At 37.2% G+C, this 18,720-nt stretch overlaps 1 protein-coding gene across 6 annotated transcripts in view; it reads left to right on the top strand.

The window, feature by feature from the left end:
* ATR (ATR serine/threonine kinase) overlaps positions 1-18,720 on the top strand; it is a 129,802-nt gene that overhangs the window by 56,931 nt on the left and 54,151 nt on the right. For all 6 annotated transcript variants that reach the window (XR_008547125.2, XR_010155346.1, XM_054681114.2 and 3 more), the window contains 7 exons: positions 2,263-2,378; positions 6,513-6,633; positions 8,389-8,526; positions 9,552-9,762; positions 13,911-14,089; positions 16,713-16,877; positions 18,562-18,653. Coding sequence is in view for 4 of the 6 variants with exons in the window: in XM_054681114.2 (XP_054537089.1) it covers positions 2,263-2,378; positions 6,513-6,633; positions 8,389-8,526; positions 9,552-9,762; positions 13,911-14,089; positions 16,713-16,877; positions 18,562-18,653 (1,022 nt within the window). In the remaining 2 variants the exon portion in view is untranslated. The remainder of the gene's footprint in view (positions 1-2,262; positions 2,379-6,512; positions 6,634-8,388; positions 8,527-9,551; positions 9,763-13,910; positions 14,090-16,712; positions 16,878-18,561; positions 18,654-18,720) is intronic.

The following is an 18,720-nucleotide window of genomic DNA, read 5'->3' as shown; positions in this document are numbered from 1 at the left end:
AATCAGACAACGAAGTTTGCCACATCAGTTGCCTTTCATGAAAGATTTCTCTGTAGCCTGTGATGCTGTTTGATACCATTTTCCCCACAGTAGAACTTCTTTCAAAATTTGAATGAGTCCTCTCAAACCTTGCCACTGCTTAATCAACTAAGTTTATGTAATGTTCTAAATCCTTCGTTGTCACCTGAACAGTGTTCACAGCATTTTGAGTGGAACCACAGTAGATTCCATCTCCAGAAACCACTTTCTTTGCTTATAAAAAGCAACTCCTCATCCATTCAGGTTTTATCATGAGAAGGCAGTAATTCAGTCCTATCTTCAGGCTCCACTTCTAACTCTAGTTTTCTTGCTGTTTTTATCACATCTATAGTTACTTCCTCCACTGAAATTTTGAGCCTCTCAGAGTTATCCAGGAGGGGTTGGAATCAACTTCTTTCAAACTCCTGTTAATGTTGATAGATATTTTGACTTATCATGAATCATGAACGTTCTTAATGATATCTAGAATAGTGAATTCTTTCCAGAAGGTTTTCAGTTTACTCTGCCCAGATCCATCAGAGGAATTACTATCTGTGGCCGTTATAACCTTATAAAATGTATTTCTTAAGTAATAAAACTTGAAAGTCAAAATTACCCCTTGATACACGGGCTGCAAAATGGATGTTGTGTTAGCAGGCACGAAAACAACATTAATATCTTTGTATAGCTCCATCAGAGCTCCCAGGTGACAGGTACATTGTCAATGAGCAGTAATATTTGGAAAGGAATCTTTTATTGTGACCAGTAGGTCTCAACAGTGAGCTTAAAATATTCAGTAAACCATGCTGTAAACAGATGTGTTGTCATTCAGGCTTTGTCGCTGCATTTATAGAGCACAGGCAGAGTAGATTTCACATAATTTTTTATTTTTAAATTTTTTTTACTTTTATTGTTCTAATTTTCAATTTTTATGGGTATATAGTAGACACATATATTTAGATTTAGCCTAATTCCTAACAGCCCTAGGATGTATGGAATCGTCAATGAGCATTGGCTTCAATTTAAAGTCACCAATTGCATTAGCCCCTAACAAGAGAGTTATTAACCTGTCCTTTGAAGCTTTGAAGGCAGGCATTGACTTCTCCTCTCTAGCTGTGAAAGTCCTGGATAGCATCTTCTTCCAACAGAATAGAATGATTTTAGCTAGATCTTCTGGATAACTTGCTGCAGCTTCTCTATCAATAGTTGCTTCTTCACCTTACACTTTTATGTTATAGAGACAGCTTCTTTTCCTTAAACCTCATGAAGCAACCTCTGTTTGCTTCAAACTTTTTGGGGTTTTTTTTGTTTTTTAAGAAGCGCCCCTTGAGTCGTATCACTTCAAACTTTTTTTCTGCAGCTTATTCTCCTCTCTCAGATTTCATAGAATTGGAGAGAACTAGGGCTTTTCTTTGGATTAGGCTTTGGCTTAAGGGAATGTTGTGGCTAGTTTGATCTTTTATCCAGACCACTAAAACTTTCTCTATATCAGAAATAAGACTGTTTCTCTTTCTTATATTTGATGTATTCATTGGAGTAACACTTTTAATTTCCTTCAAGAACTTTTTCTTTGCATTTATACTTGGCTGTTTGGTGCAAGACACCTAGCTTTTGGCTTGTCTAGGTTTTTGACATGCCTTCTTCACTAGGCTTAGTCATTTCTAGCTTTTGATTTAAAGTGAGAGATGTGCGATTCCTCCTTTCATATGTATACTTAGAGGCCACTGTAGGGTCATTAATTGGCCTAATTTCAATATTCTTATGTCTTTGGAAATATGAAGTCCCAAAGAGAGTGAGGGGGATGGAACGGCTGGTCAGAACACACACCACATTTATCGATTAGGTTCACTGTCTTATATGGGCACAGTTTGTGGAGCCCCAAAGCAATTACAACAGTAACATCAAAGATCACTGATCATATATCACTATAACAGATATAGTAATAATGAAAAAGTTTGAAATATTTTGAGAATTACCGAAATGCAACATAGAGACATGAAGTGAGCATATGTTGTTGGGAAAATGGCACTGATAGATTTACTGCATGCATAGTGGCCACAAACCTTCTATTTCTAAAAAAACAAACAGACAAAAAAAAACAGCATCTGTGAAGCATAAATAAAGCGAAGTGCAATAAAATGAGTTATGGCTGTATTTTTATAACTAAGATATGTAGAACATTGACGAATATAAAGCGTTATCTGCTTCACTGTGGACTTACAAATGTAAAATATGTATTTGTAGGAGTTGCTTTCTATTTATGACTGTAGAGAGATGGAGACCAACGGCCCAGGTCACCAATTGTGGAGGAGATTTCCTGAGCATGTTCGGGAAATACTAGAACCTCATCTAAATACCAGGTATGTAGGCTTATTTAATGTATTTTCATAAAATTGTTTTTAATTATATAAAAATTAATGCGATTTTTTTGGCCGGGTGCAGTGGCTCACGCCTGTAATCCCAGCACTTTGGGAGGCTGAGGCGGGTGGATCACGAGGTCAGGAGTTCGAGATCAGCCTGACCAACATGGTGAAACGCCATCTCTACTAAAAATAAAAAATTAGCCGGGCGTGGTGGTGCACATCTGTAATCCCAGCTACTTGGGAGGCTGGGGCAGGAGAATCACTTGAACCCAGGAGGCAGAGGTTGCAGTGAGCTGAGATTGTGCCATTGCACTACAGCCTGGGTGACAGAGCGAGACTTTGTTTGGAAAAAAAAAAAAAATTAATGTGATTTTTGATATAGTTTTTTAACATTAAAAGTGTTTTAGTATCTCCTTATGTATATTTTTCACTATGATTTATGCTTATAATTTGTCTAGATGAGAAGTGCAGTCTGCTCATTGGGTTAAATTCTACAACTTTAAATATTCAGATAAATTTATTGAAGTTAAAAGGATTGATTTTTTTAAAAGTTCAATGGTCGGTAGTAAATTGAAAGAATGTACTTTAAGCTGAATGTGAGTTGAATTCTTTGATAGGTATAAGTAATACAGAAATTTAAAGTTTAAAGCTAGTCAGAAAACCTTTAGTAGGCCCAATTAAAGATTTTCATTACTCCCAATTTCTCCTCATGAATATATTTTCACCCTCTACTTTTAAAAAAGTGTATTTAATCCTTAAAAAATTTAAATGACTTTGTTAGGACTGACGAAATATGCAAGATGACATGCAAATACATGAAGCATTTTATATGAAAAAAATCCATACAATTATAAATTATTTCTATTTAGAAACTACTTTTTGGTACCCTAGGTACACATGCATATTAGATACTTGACTTTGGACAAATAACTTCTTTGAACCTTAGAAAGTGCCTAGACTTATACTAACAGTCTTTATAAAAGCCCAGAGGTATGCATATTTATTTCCTAGATAGTTTTTTATACTTAGAAATCTTTTAAACATCATTTTATGTCTTATGACTAGCATTATTAAAGAAGTGATTATTTAACATTATTATTATTAGCCTTATTAAAGAAGAATTATTACTGTTATTATTATTATTTTTGAGACAGTCTCACTCTGTTGCCCAGGCTGGAGTGCAGTGATGCGGTATCAGCTCACTGCAGCCTCTACCTCCTGGGTTCAAGTGATTCTCCTGCCTCAGTCTCCCAAGTAGCTGGGATTACAGGCGTGCACCGCCATGCCTGGCTACTTTTTGTATTTTTAGTAGAGATGAAGTTTCATCATATTGGCCAGGCTGGTCTCCTGGCCTTAAGTAATCTGCCTGTCTGGGCTTCCCAAAGTGCTGGGATTGCAGGCATGAGCCATCACACCTGGCCACTATTAGCATTATTTAAAAAGTAAAGACTAAAGTTAAAATTTGGATTTTCATTTTTGAGGACTCCATACTTCCCCCATTTTCTTAGTCTGTATTTTGTATAGCACCTGTAGATGTCAAAGAATTTCTGTAATCTACTGGAAAGTTTATGACCTTTGGAGTCACACAGGCTTAGGTTTGATTGTTGGCTTTGCATTTGCTAGCTCTGAAGTCTTGGGCAAGTTATTTAACATTTCCAGGTTTTAATTTTTTAATTTTGAAAACATGGATAATTTTACTCACTTTGTATGATTATTGTTAGGAATAAAGGAGATAATATTAAAAGTACTTAGCAAAGTGCCTGATATTTAGTTGACACTCAATAATAAATGCTTATTCAATCCTAGCTTGCTTAATAAGTTCTTTGTTTTTGGGGGGAGAATTTGTGAGGTTGGCTATCATATACTTCATAAGAAGTAGAAGCCAACATTTCTGCCTACTTGTTATGTTTTTCATAGGAAGCAACTTTCAAGTGGTCTTTTAAAAGTAGATCTTAACAAAGCAATGGAAATTCTTTTGGTCTTTAGCTTTTATACCTGAGCAGTTAGAATAACCTCTCGAATGGTTCCTCAATGATGGAAGTTAGGAGATTTACCTAGTTGGGATCTGCTTGTTGAAATTGGAGCCACATAAAATTAAGAGGTTGATAGAGCGCATTTTCAATAGCGTTGATTCCCTTTTGCATGAAAAACTAAAATACCAGGTTAGCCTGTAGCTCAATTTTATAGCTTGGACTGCTTGATATTTACTCCAGAGGACCTAGGGAAATATGGAATTTCTTAAAAGCATATTCGTATTTTTGCTGCCTTTAAGTTATACTCCCTACTTTATGTTTTTTTTTTTTTAATTTGGGCTCTTTATATATAATCACTAAATCTGGATTAAAGGATGGCTGTATTTGGGAGACTGAAATTTAGAACCAGATAGAACAACTGCAGTTCAAAATCACCATAGAAATAACTTTAGGAAAAAACATCAGGATATGACTAGGCAGAGCCTGGCTTGTATCCCAGTATCAGTAGTTTTCTAGCTAAGTTTACTATAAATTTGATAAAAATCATCTAGAGAACTATACGCGTGATGATTCAAAATAGGGATTTGAATTTTTTCTCCTGGTTTAGTGTGATGGTTAACTGAGAGATTATTGGATTTTTCAACTGTTAGAAACTTGGAATACAGTGAAATATGTATATATATATATATTATTTGGGTATAAGACTTTGGGTATAGGGCATTTGTTATTTCCTAAGCTTTTATTGGTGATTTGAAAGAAACCCATGCCATTCAAAAAAATCCTACACACAGGTAGCCGTAAGATGAGAGCTGTGTGAACATGTTTAAATGTTAATGCTGAGGAACAAATAGAAAGGGTCATGTTGAAGTAATGTGAGAGAGAAGTGATAGTTGGTGTAGTAAGGACCCCAAGGAGCATCCAGAATGGGAGAGCCGTGGCCCTTATAGGGAATTATACTTAGAAGGAATAGATCTCTTTTTTTGCAATAGGGAAAGATAAAATAATGGATGGAACACAGCTAAGTTTACAGATTTCATTGCGGGAAGCAATGATTTTGTTTTTACTCTGTGAAGTAGGAGGTATAGGAGATGACCTCATTGGCTGAAAGTGGCAATGGAGTTGGTGTAGGTGACTTTAGGAGGGTGGTGATGGTTTGAAATAATCACTGGAAAACAGAAGAGAGCCAATAATGAAAACATAGAAGGAATTCTGTAACTTTAGCGGCCCACTGACATTGAAAACTAAGAATACATAGTAGTACTAATCTTATAAGTGGGCTAGTGATTTTCCTGTATCAGTGCAGTAGCCTGAGTATCATTTCAGTAAAGACAAATATTTAGACTGATTCAAGGTTGGGAGATTAGCAGATGAATACCGCTGGAAAAGACAGTGTGGCAATGGAGTGGGTAGAGGATATTACCAAGAGAATGCTAGAAGTGAAGGACCATACAGACTAAGATGGTTGTGGAAAGAGGCAAAGAGACAGGGGTGTCATAGATCAGGAGAGCTTAGCAGCGTCACGGAACAGAAGATCTCAACAAGAGAGAATGGGTGTGCTGGAATAACTGGGTGAAAAAACTGGAAATTTAGGAAACTATGACCATACAATGAGATGTCTAAATAATTGATTTCAAAGTGAAGAAATTCTTTGAATTAGCATGGGAGCCCTGATAATTCCTGAGCCCTGATAAGTAGAGAAGAAAGTCATTGGAAACTTCTGAGCTTGATTAAGTGCTCCAGCTAGACACTGAAGTCACCCAGGATGATAATAACACTGGGAAGAAAGAAAACCCTGAGCAATGTTCTAAAGTTATCAATGAGTTTGGTAATCAGTGTGTTGCATAGTTACCCATAATGAGGAGTAGAAAATGGTAGTATACCTGGGTGGCTTGAACTTCAAAGGAACAGGTTTTTCTTATATAAGAATAGAGTTGGAAGGATCTGAGGAAGAGGAAGGGGCAGACTCAAATCCTTAGAAGTACTTTAGGTGTCCAAGAATGATCTACTTCACCCCCAAGAAGGATACTGGAAAAAGGTAAGCAGATTGCAGTAAAGGCAAGGCAGTACTGCGGTAGTCAACTGAAGGAGTTGCTGTAATTTACTAAAATTCTAAACAGGTGGATTTATCTTTTTAATAAACAAATTTTCAAAATTACAGATACAAGAGTTCTCAGAAGTCAACCGATTGGTCTGGAGTAAAGAAGCCAATTTACTTAAGTAAATTGGGTAGTAACTTTGCAGAATGGTCAGCATCTTGGGCAGGTTATCTTATCACAAAGGTAAGAAACCCTGTTCAGTTTGTTAACTGAATGGAAATTCTAAAGGAAACCAGAACATCTATCTGAATGCCTGGCACACACAATAATCATTGAAGTATTTGTGCTGATAATCATAGAAATTTTTGAAGAAAATGTTAACTAATAGAGAATAATAATTTCTCTGTAGTTACTAATAATAGCTTCTGAGTGAAAAGTAATTGTTTTACCAAGAAAATTACTATGGTCTTAATGTGTGTGTAAAATTACGTTTGTTCCTTTTATATTGTAAAATAATACTATGTAAAAGGATGTAAATGCTATGTCAGAGTTTTTTACATAATAAAAAGACATTCAATAAAGAGATATATTATACTCTAATAGCATTTCTAAAAGAAGTTATATTATCTGAACTTTCTCTAAAATAAAAATAAAGATTTTTACAATGAATTTTCATAGAAAAACAGGTATATTTCTATTTCCTTAATGAGAAATTTTTACATGCTGGATAGACAAAAGGTACTCTGTGTTCCAAGAAAATGTTTACAGTATATTTAAAATTTACAATTTTTGTTTTCAATTTACATTTCTTTTTTTTTTTTTTTTTGTGACGGAGTCTTGCTCTTGCCACCCAGCTGGAGTGCAGTGGTGCGATCTCGGCTCACTGTAAGTCTCCGCCTACCGGGTTCAAGTGATTCTCCCGCCTCAGCCTCCTGAGTAGCTGGGATTACAGGCATGAGTCATCACACCCAGCTAATCTTTGTACTTTTTTTTTTTTTTTTCGAGACGGAGTCTCACTCTGTTGCCCAGGCTGGAGTGCAGTGGCGCGATCTCAGCTCACTGCAAGCTCCGCCTCCCAGGTTCACGCCATTCTCCTGCCTCAGCCTCCCAAGTGGCTGGGATTACAGGTGCCCACCACCACGCCCGGCTAATTTTTTTGTATTTTTTTAGTAGAGACAGGGTTTCACCGTGTTAGCCAGGATGGTCTCGATCTCCTGACTTCAGGTGATCTGCCCGCCTCTGCCTCTCAAAGTACTGGTATTACAGGCGTGAGCCACCGTGCCCCACCTTTAATTAACATTTCTGTTAGTGTTTTAAAATATCATTATACTAATTCGTAGTTAGTAACTTCAAGACATTTTCTTTTTTTTTTTTGAGACGGAATCTTGCTCTGTCACTCAGGCTGGAGTGCAGTCTCGGCTCACTGCAACCTCCGCCTCCCGGGTTTAAGTGGTTATCCTGCCTCAGCCTCCCAAGTATCTGGAACTACAGGCACCCGCCACCATACCAGCTTATTTTTGTGTGTGTTTTTTTTGTAGAGACTGGGTTTCACCATGTTGGCCAGGATGGTCTCGATCTCTTGACCTTGTGATCCTCCCACCTTGGTCTCCCAAAGTGCTGGGATTACAGGCGTGAGCCACCATGCCCGGCTGACATTTTCTTTTTTTAATGAATATACTGAAAATATAATGTGTGAAATGTGGAATACTGTTAACTATTTTCAGCTCTGGAATATTATGGGTTTTTTTTTGTTTTTTGGCTTTGTATTTGAAGAAAAAATCTCTTTAAAATTTTGAGTTCAACAGTGTTAGCAAATCAAAAGTTAAGTCATAACAAAATTTGACTTTAACCCCAAATAATTTAATTAAAAAATTAATTAAAAAACTTTTTAAATTTAAAAATGAATACTCGTTTGTGATAAATTATCTCACATGCTACTCTTTGACATTTAATCAATATATGAAAGTGTGTTACTGTCTACACATTTTGCGTTTACAGGTTCGACATGATCTTGCCAGTAAAATTTTCACCTGCTGTAGCATTATGATGAAGCATGATTTCAAAGTGACCATCTATCTTCTTCCACATATTCTGGTGTATGTCTTACTGGGTTGTAATCAAGAAGATCAGCAGGAGGTGAGATAAATCATCTTACTTGGTTTTTGAACATGTGAAACTTACTTTCTCCAATGTAATTAGTATTAGAAAGGCTACCTATTAGTAGGAAATGTAGACCTATGTATGGCTATGTATGTTCATTTACATATCTTTGCCTGTTTGGTGTGTGTATCCCTTTAATTGATAGACGTTCTATGTATATTCTAGCTACCAATTTGTTGCCAGTCATATTTTCAAAAATTATTCCAACTTAGTCATTTTCTTTTTAACCTTTTCACCTTTTGCCACGCAGAAATTTTAAATGTAAATGCAAAATTTATACATCTTTTATAGATTATTAATTTTAAACCTTTTATGTGATGCCTTATCTAATGTCATGAACTTATTTGCTATATTTTCTTTTAATCCTTCTGTTTTTATATTTAGTCTTCAATTACTCTGAAATTAATTTTGCATATAGTGTGAAATATTACTGTAAGTTTTTTTCACTATTAACAAAGTTTCATTATCATTTATTGAATAATCTAGAATATTTTAAAATTTTTAAAATTTTCTTTAGTCGTTAGCATATTTTCTTTTTAGACTAATATTTGGATTGATTTAATTATAGATAAGAACAATAATGTATTATTGATCAATTGTGTTTTCCTTTTCTTTTTTTGAGACAGAGCCTGCCTTTGTTGCCCAGGTTGGGGTGCAGTGATGCTCTCGGCTCACTGCAACCTCCACCTCCCAGGTTCAAGTGATTCTCCTGCCTCAGCCTTCTGAGTAGCTGGGATTACACACATGTGCCACCATGCCTGGCTAATTTTTTTGTATTTTTAGTATAGACAGGGTTTCACCATGTTGACCAGGCTGGTCTTGACCTCAGGCAATTGGGCTGCCTCAGCCTCCCAAAGTGCTGAGATTACAGGCCAACATGCCTGGCCGATAGTGTTTTTTCTTTTGAAAATTTTTGCCTTAGAATGGTTAGCTTTAGATGTCATATAATAGTTAAATGGTATTATATAGATATTATTACTAACTATAAATGATTCTCATAGGTTTATGCAGAAATTATGGCAGTTCTAAAGCATGACGATCAGCATACCATAAATACCCAAGACATTGCATCTGATCTGTGTCAACTCAGTACACAGACTGTTTTCTCCATGCTTGACCATCTCACACAGTGGGCAAGGCACAAATTTCAGGCACTGAAAGCTGAGAAATGTCCACACAGCAAATCAAACAGAAATAAGGTAGACTCAATGGGTGAGTTATCACTTCTGTTTCTTTTTTTTTTTTTTTTAGCTATTCACCAATTAGCTCTTCCCTTTATCAGTTCTATAATTTAAGCACTAGCTTAAAAAATACATTGCTTCGTGTTTTTTATTGTTGTTGTTGTTTGGAGATGGAGTTTCCCTCTTGTTGCCCAGGCTGGAGTGCAGTGGCGTGACCTCGGCTCACTGCAATCTCTGCCTCCCGGGTTCAAGCAATTCTCCTGCCTCAGCCTCCCAAGTAGCTGGGATTACAGGTGCCCACGACCACACCCAGCTAATTTTTTTGTGTATTTTTAGTAGAGACAGGGTTTTGCCATATTGGCCAGACTGGTCTCGAACTCCTGGCCTCAGGTGATCTATCTGCCTTGGCCTCCCAAAGTGCTGGGATTACAGGCATGAGCCACCGCACCCAGCTGTTTTGTGTATTTTTAAAATGGGTAATAGTGTGGCCTTTTCACTGAGAAAAAACAGTGAATTTATAGTAATAAGACCTTTCTCTCTTCTTACTCTCACTTCGACAAGGCACATATTTATTTTTTCTTTGTATAAAATGGGGTTAATATTTTTATTTTTATTTATTAATTTTTTTTGAGATGGAGTCTTGCTCTGTTGCCCAGGCTGGAGTGCAGTGACAGGATCTTGGCTCACTGCAACCTCTACCTCCTGGGTTCAAGCAGTTCTCCTGCCTCAGCTTTGCGAGTAGCTGGGATTACAGGTGTGTGCCACCATGGCCAGCTAATTTTTGTATTTTTAGTAGAGACGGGGTTTCACCATGTTGGCCAGGCTGGTCTCCAACTCCTGGCCTCAAGAGATCCATCCACCTCAGCCTCCCAAAGTGCTGGGATTACAGGTGTGAGCCACCACACCTGGCCAAAATGGGGTTAATATTATCTCCCTTAGGAGATTGTTGTGAGGAATAAATGAGATGATGAACAGATAAATTATAAAATGTGAAATAAATGAGATGCTAATATTGTTATTAACCTAATCCTCCCTGTTAACATATTACATGTTTCCTCAGTTTGTGTGTGTGTGTGTGTGTTTGTGTGTGTGTGTGTGTATGTGTGTACTCTGTTCTTTGTCATTCTTCACTTGGAAAATATTCTTTGTAATCTTTTTCACATTTAAGTTTTAAATTTCAAGGGAGATTTTAATTTTATTTATTTCATGGCCTAAAGAGAAGCTATTTTTATTTATTTATTTTTCTTGTCTCTAGTAGTGTTTGATATCTAGCCAGCTGTCCAGATATGCTTAGTATGCATTACTACACTACACCCTGCTCTATTTTACCTTGCACTGTTTTTTTCCTGTGATATTACAACTTTCACTAAGAAGAATCTTGATTTAAAAATGACACCTGCTAATTTGTCCCTATGATATAAGCATTGATGAGAAGAATTATATTCATCACACACTAATGGATATTCTTACTTTCTTTGAACCTTTTTTTTTTTCCATTCTTGGCAATAAGTGGATGGTTATAATCTGGCCTTATACCTTAGCTGTTCTCACAGACATCAAGTATTTTTCCTTCAGGCTTTCAGGCTAATTGAAAAACTATCTAACAGTCCTTAAAGAGGCCTTCACTTCCATAATTCTCAGTTTGTGAGCATCTCCCTCTTGTTCTGTTGAAGCAGATACTTTCCTGTTGTTAAGCAAAATAGTTGATTATTTTTCTAAAATTTCCTGGACTTGCCAATAATTACCTGCTTGGAGAATGTTTTTGTCTGGAATGTGGCTATTAATATATTTTTATATTTAACTATTAAATGTTTGTTTTTAATTTTTTTTTTTTTTTTTTTTTTGAGACTAAGTCTCTCTCTGTTGCCCAGGCTGGAGTTGCAGTGGTGTGATCTCGGCTCACTGCAGCTTCCACCTCCTGGGTTCAAGTGATTCTCATGCCTCATGCCCAGCTAATATTTTGTACTTTTAGTAGAGACGGGGCTTCACCATGTTGGCCAGGCTGGTCTCTAACTCCTGGGCTCAAGCAGTCCATCTGCCTCGATCTCCCAAAGTGTTGGAATTATAGGTGTGAGCCAGCACAACCAGCCTGTTAGTTTTTATTTCTGCATGTCAAAATGGTACTGTAAAACCAAACACTCTATTATCACCATTTTCAGTGACAGTAGCTTTTTTTTTTTTTTTCCTGAGACAGAGTCTCACTCTATAGCCCAAGCTGGAGTGCAGTGGCATGATCTTGGCTCACTGCAACCTCCACCTCCCAGGCTTAAGCGATTCTTGTGCCTCAGCCTCCTGAGTAGCTGGGGCTACAAGCACATGCCACCATACCCGACTAATTTTTTATATTTTAATGGAGACAGGGTTTCACCACATTGCCCAGGGTGGTCCCAAACTCCTGAGCTCAGGCGATCCACCTGCCTTGGCCTCCCAGAGTGCTGGGATTACAGACGTGAGCCACTGTGCCTGGCCAAAATTCTAGCTTTTAAGAATAACATTTGTAATGATTCAAAAGTACAATACCTTTAACATTTCTTTAACATTTTTGTAGAGACCCCCATCTCTACAAAAAATACAAAAATTAGCTGGGTGTGGTGGTGTGCACCTGTAGTCCTAGGTTACTCACAAGGCTGAAGTGTGGGGATTGCTTGAGCCTGTGAGGTTGAGGCTACGGTGAGACAAGATCACACCCCTGCACTCCAGCCTGGGCAGCAGAGCGATACCCTGTCTCCAAAAAAAAAAAAAAAAAAATCAGAATTTGAAATCATCTACAAATTTTGATGGAAATAAGGACCTTATTTTAAATATAATCTGTTTAGAATATACTACCTTAGGCTAGGTGTGGTAGCTCACACCTGTAATCCTAGCACTTTGGGAGGCCGAGGCGGGAGGATCACTTGAGCTCAGGAGTTCAAGATCAACCTGTGCAACATAATGAGACTTCATCTTTACAAAAAATACAAAACTTGGCCAGGCGTGGTGGCACATGCCTATGGTCCCAGCTACTCGGGAGGCTGAGGCAGGATCACTTAAGTCCAGGAGGTGAAGGCTGCAGTGAGCTATGATCTTGCCACTGCACTGCAGCCTCAGTGAGAATGAGATCAAAATAAATTTTTTTAAAAAGTAAGTGAATAAATAAAAATAAAATATACTGCCTTATTTAAATTTTGAAGAAATTTGTTGCCTGTTTTCTACACACTTATGAATCATTAAAATTTAGAAGTTTTGAATAATTCGTAAACTAGACTGTCCTCATTTAGAAGTTTTTAATTTTTGTCTTTTTGTACACTCTTGAAAAATTATCCTAAAGTACTTGTGGTTTTACTTTGAAGGCACTTTTACTTTCAATTTCTTTTTTTTTTTTTTGATACGGAGTCTCGCTCTGTCACCCAGGCTGGAGTGCAGTGGCGTGATCTCAGCTCACTGCAAGCTCCGCCTCCCAGGTTCACGCCATTCTCCTGCCTCAGCCCCCCGAGTAGCTGGGACTAAAGGCACCCGTCACCACGCCCGGCTAATTTTTTGTATTTTTAGTAGAGACGGGGTTTCACCGTGTTAGCCGGGATGGTCTCGATCTCCTAACCTTGTGATCTGCCTGCCTCGGCCTCCCAAAGTGCTGGGATTACAGGCGTGAACCACCATGCCCAGCCATTACTTTCAATTTCTATTGTAATAGGTGATACTGTATTTTTGGCAACCAAGAAAAAATAGGTGGATAACAAAGAATTCTAAACTTTAAAAAAGATTATTTCCATAGTTCTGAACTTTCCCTACAAAATAGCTACATTTAATCATTTTTTATAGTTATCAAAAATAATGACTAATCTTGTATCTTTTGTATCATCATTATATCTTTTCAAAATTTAATAATAGATTGATATTTAATCCTCACCAACAACGTTGTAAGGAAGGCAAGACAGGTACTAACATTTTCCTTTTATAGGTAAAGAAATAGAGGCTCAGTAAATTAAATGACTGTCCAAAGAAAGGTAAGTTATAATGGCAGAGTTGGAGCAAGACTCTCTGAACAATTGTTCTGTTGTTAGTTACATTCTAAATATGATATCCTAATATATTCAGATTAATTTGTTTAGTGAAATAAATTGAACTTAAATACTTAAATTGACACTTTTAAATTTTATCTTATAAGTCTTTAATTACTCAACTTCTTTTTTTATGATCTAGTATCTACTGTGGATTATGAAGACTATCAGAGTGTAACCCGTTTTCTAGACCTCATACCCCAGGATACTCTGGCAGTAGCTTCCTTTCGCTCCAAAGCATACACACGAGCTGTAATGCACTTTGAATCATTTATTACAGAAAAGAAGCAAAATATTCAGGAACATCTTGGATTTTTACAGGTCTGAAGTTAATATAGTGAATTTAATAATGAAAATTAATGTGGCCAGTCTTTTATGTTTATGTTGTTCATTTTATTGAATGTTTTATATGCTATGCTTAGAAGCTTATAGATTAGTGGGGAGAGATAAACATCAATTTGGTATAATATTTTAAGTACAGTAACACACATGTACCCTGAGGAAGGACACTTAACTCATCCATGTGGAATAGGGTGGGAGATGGAAGCGGATGAGCCAGAGGTCAGGAATGGCTTCTTGGAGATGGTGTCTTAAAAAATGAGCAGTATAGGGAGGCAAGACATTATAATCAGAGGCATCTCTGTGGAGTATTTGAAAAGAGCATGGTATATGCCAAAGAGTAAAGTGTCGGTTTTGGAATGGTAGAGGAAAGATCACAAATAATAGAAGACTTTTTAAGTTGCCCAAACTTCTTGGAGGGTGTGAACTAGGGAAGTGTTATGGTCACAACGGAATTTTAGCTAAATGCCTGTGGCAGTTGTGGAGGAGGAGTTTGGAAGGGCTATGATTCAAGGAATTACTCTTCTCCTTGTGAGAGTTGTGGTCCTGAATTTGGGAGTGAGTTAGTGGGGGCAAGTGCCAGTTATGTCAGGTATCAAGCATGAAAATGCTGGTGAAATAATGATTTAGGCGATGTTATGATTGTGTAGGGAAGAAAAGAAAGTAAGAGCAGGTGAGGCGAATACAGTGGAATTAAATAAGAGCTCAAGATTGGTGGGCTTTTCAAATCAAAAAGCAAAGTGTGATAAAATAACTAGAAAATTAGTAACTTGCAGTCTTAAGATGAATATTAGCCCCTTCCTATCTTTGTGTTCCTCCTTGTCCAGCTTTAAGTCTATGGTTCATGGTTAAAATCGTTCCCTTAGAGTGATGCTCAACTTCTTGTCTTTTTCCCACTGTGTTGTACTCCGTTTGTCAAACTCCAACCATGTAAGCAGCTGGAGAAAAATTACACAGTGGGTGTTATAACTGGTTTCAGTTTAAGTTCATGATCTCAAACATCTTTAAAACTGCAGGACTCTAACATTACCTTCAGACCGGCTGTGTTTCTCTAGTAAGGCTGCTTTCCCCTTTGTCAAGATGACTGTCTCTTACCTTCACTTTGTTTCCCTGCTTCCAGCTGACAATCTTGCTTCATGATTCATTAGGAAAAATCTGCAAATGAAACAGCATCTGCACCACATTCTTTTTCTTCCCTTCTGTTATTTTATTTATTTATTTATTTTGAGATAGGGTCTTGCTCTATCACCTAGGCTGGAGTACAGTGGCACGAGCTCGGCTCACTGCAACCTCCACCTCCCAGGCTCAAGGGATCCTCGCACCTCAGCCTCCCGAGCAGCTGGGACCACAGGCGCTGCTACCACACCTGGCTAATTTTTTGTATTTTTTGTAGAGACGGGGTTTTCCATGTTGCCTGGGCTGGCCTCCTGACCTCAAGTGATCTGCCTGCCTTGGCCTCTCAAAGTGCTGGGATTACAGGCATGAGCCACTGTGCCTGGCTTCTTCTGTTATTTTTAAGGAAGGATTTCTTCCTGTCAAAATTCAGTCTTTCTACTTGTGTTCTCAATTTCAAGATGTAACTTCTTCATATATTCCTTCTTTCTCTAGTGTAATTAATTTCCCTTTGGGAACCAGAGTATATAGAGCATATAGACATGCTCTGGTAAATCCTACCTTCTCCTTTAGATACATCCCATCTCTCTGTTTCCGGAACTTCACAACCGGTTTTTGAAGGAATTGTCTAGTTTCTTTATACTGCAGTCACTTCTTTGTTTCTCATTCACTCTGCCCATTTCAACAAGACTTCTCTTTTTCTTTTCTGTTGACACTATTCTTGCTAAGAAAATTGGTGGCCACGTGTTACCAAATCCAGTAAATTTTTCCCAGCCCTCATTTTCTTAACCTCAGTATCATTGACCATGCCTTTCTCATTAAGACATCATTTGCTTTTCTCCCATGGCTTCTGGGATATTTTATTCTCCAGTTTTCTTCCAAGTTATCTCGCTTCTCCTGTTTCATTTGCCAGCTCTTCCTTCTTGATAAATGTAGAAACTCTAATCTCTATCGTCAGTCTGCTTTTCTTCTTTATCCATTTCCTAGATCATCCCATTCTTTCTCATGTTGTGAGAGACTGTCTTTGTGCTGACTCCTAAATTTTTATCTTTAGCTTGAATATCTCCTTTGAGCCCAGATTGCTATCTTGGTTTTCTTGAAGTCATCTCAATAACAATATATTAAAATGGTTATTTACATTTTTAAAAATTTAAAAATTCAATAAAACTCTTATAAACTATACTCAACAGAATATGTTATCATTTGGATCTAGACAGTTTTAGGATCCTGAGGTTCTTTATAACCCTTATGATCAATAACAGCTATTGATATAGATTTGTATTTAAAAGGAATAAGAATGTTGAGGGAATAGAATGCCTGGAAATAAGTTTATAATTTTACTGTGACTTTGCCATGAAACAAATGCTTACTATTACTTTGAGGAAAAATTTCTCAAAAAATTGCTGTTTCAATATAAACAGGTGGTTTTATAGTTTTATTTCCAGTTGTGTTTTTTTCTTGTTTTTGATTGTTTTTTAATCATTGAACAAAGAAATTGTATGCTGCTATGCATGAACCTGATGGAGTGGCCGGAGTCAGTGCAATTAGAAAGGCAGAACCATCTCTAAAAGAACAGATCCTTGAACATGAAAGCCTTGGCTTGCTGAGGGATGCCACTGCTTGTTATGACAGGGCTATTCAGCTAGAACCAGACCAGGTAAGATAATAATTGAAAGGCAACTGTAATGAAAATAGCCCTGAATAGGAACTCTGGAAACCTTAGTTTTTTTTGTTTTGTTTTGTTTTGTTTTTGAGACAGAGTCTCGCTCTGTTGGCCAGGCTGGAGTGCAGTGGCATGATCTTGGCTCACTGCAACCTCTGTCTCCCGGGCTCAAGCAATTCTGCCTCAGCCTCCCGAGTAGCTGGGATTACAGGTGTGTGCCACCACACCACATCCAGCCGAAACCTTAGTTTTAATACTGTTTCTATCAGTGTCACTGAGTGTCTGGAAAATATTTAACCCTCTCTAAGCTTGAGTTTCCTAACAGATAAAATTAGAGACTTTACTAGATGATTTTAAAAATTCCTTCCAGGCCGGATGCGGTGGCTCACGCCTGTAATCCCAGCACTTTGGGAGACCAAGACGGGTGGATTCCCCGAGGTCAGGAGTTCGAGACTAGCCTGGCCAACATAGTGAAACCCTGTCTCTACCAAAAATACAAAAAATTAGCTGGGTGTGGTGGCGGGCGCCTGTAATCCCAGCTACTTGGGAGGCTGAGGCAAGAGAATTGCTTGAACCCGGGAGATGGAGGTTGCAGTGAGCCAAGATCGTACCATTGCACTCCAGCCTGGGCAACATGAGTGAAACTCTATCTCAAAAAAAAAAAAGTCCCTTCCAATACTATATTTATATGACTTTAGAAATCCCCTAAATGAATAAGATTTATTATGGAGTATATCTGTATTAAAATGTTCATTTAATAACTCTAAAATGTATATAATTTTAGTTTGCTATTAAAAGTGTAAGCCATGGATCAATTTGTAGAACTAGGGATTCTCCATAGCCTGAGAAACATTTTCATATTTTATACACCTACTCACCCACCTGCACGTCTCTAAAATGGTCCTGTAGAATCACAGAGTTACAGTTAGTAGTGGGAATAAGCTGTGTGTCTATTGGAATGGGAAAGGGGTTTAGAATCATTAATTTACAATCTTGCCTTTAGATTCTTTCTAATTTTGGGATATTGCTTTTTGTCATATTTGACATGTTTCTCAGAAGCACAATATATAAATTCTTTATTTTTCACAATCTTCTTTTCATTTTAAAGGATAGTACATAATCCTCTTTAACTTTTTAGTGCTAAAGCCCGAAATCCATATTTAAAACATCAGGACCTTTGAGCTTGAATGTTTATGTGAGAAATATGACAATCTTTAAACAGAATATCAAAGATATTAGATACTTTTTATATTGGATGTGAACCAAAAAGTAGTCCAAATTGAAAAATATAATAACTTCAATCTGAGATTTTCTATGTTGTCTACATTTATTTATGTTACTTTAAATGTGTTAGGACATTGATGGGGGTCCTGCCATGTAAGTAAGCAAGTCAATTGTTAAATTAAGAAAGGTGTGACTGGGCATGGTGGCTCATGCCTGTAATCCCAGCACTTTGGGAGGCTGAGGCGGGAGGATTACTTGAGCCCAGGAGTTTGAGACCAGCCTGGGCAACATGGCGAGACCCTGTCTCTACAAAAAATTAAAATAATAATAATAATAAAAAAATAAGGGCAATAAAGTAAATAGTAATTTTTAAAGAATATCAGTTAAACTGTTTTTGGTCCCCAAGCTATTATTGAAGTGATAATTGCTATTTTAAATATTTTTAAATTTCTAGATCATTCATTATCATGGTGTAGTAAAGTCCATGTTAGGTCTTGGTCAGCTGTCTACTGTTATCACTCAGGTGAATGGAGTGCATGCTAACAGGTAATATTTTATAAAATGATTTTCTTTTGTTATTGCATCTGAATGGAGAATTTTTAATTAGTGAATT

The sequence above is a fragment of the Pan troglodytes genome, chromosome 2 (assembly GCF_028858775.2).
Source record: "Pan troglodytes isolate AG18354 chromosome 2, NHGRI_mPanTro3-v2.0_pri, whole genome shotgun sequence".
Taxonomy (NCBI): Eukaryota; Metazoa; Chordata; class Mammalia; order Primates; family Hominidae; genus Pan; species Pan troglodytes.
Note: the sequence above shows the minus strand (reverse complement) of the source record. Positions and strands in the feature narration are given on the sequence as shown.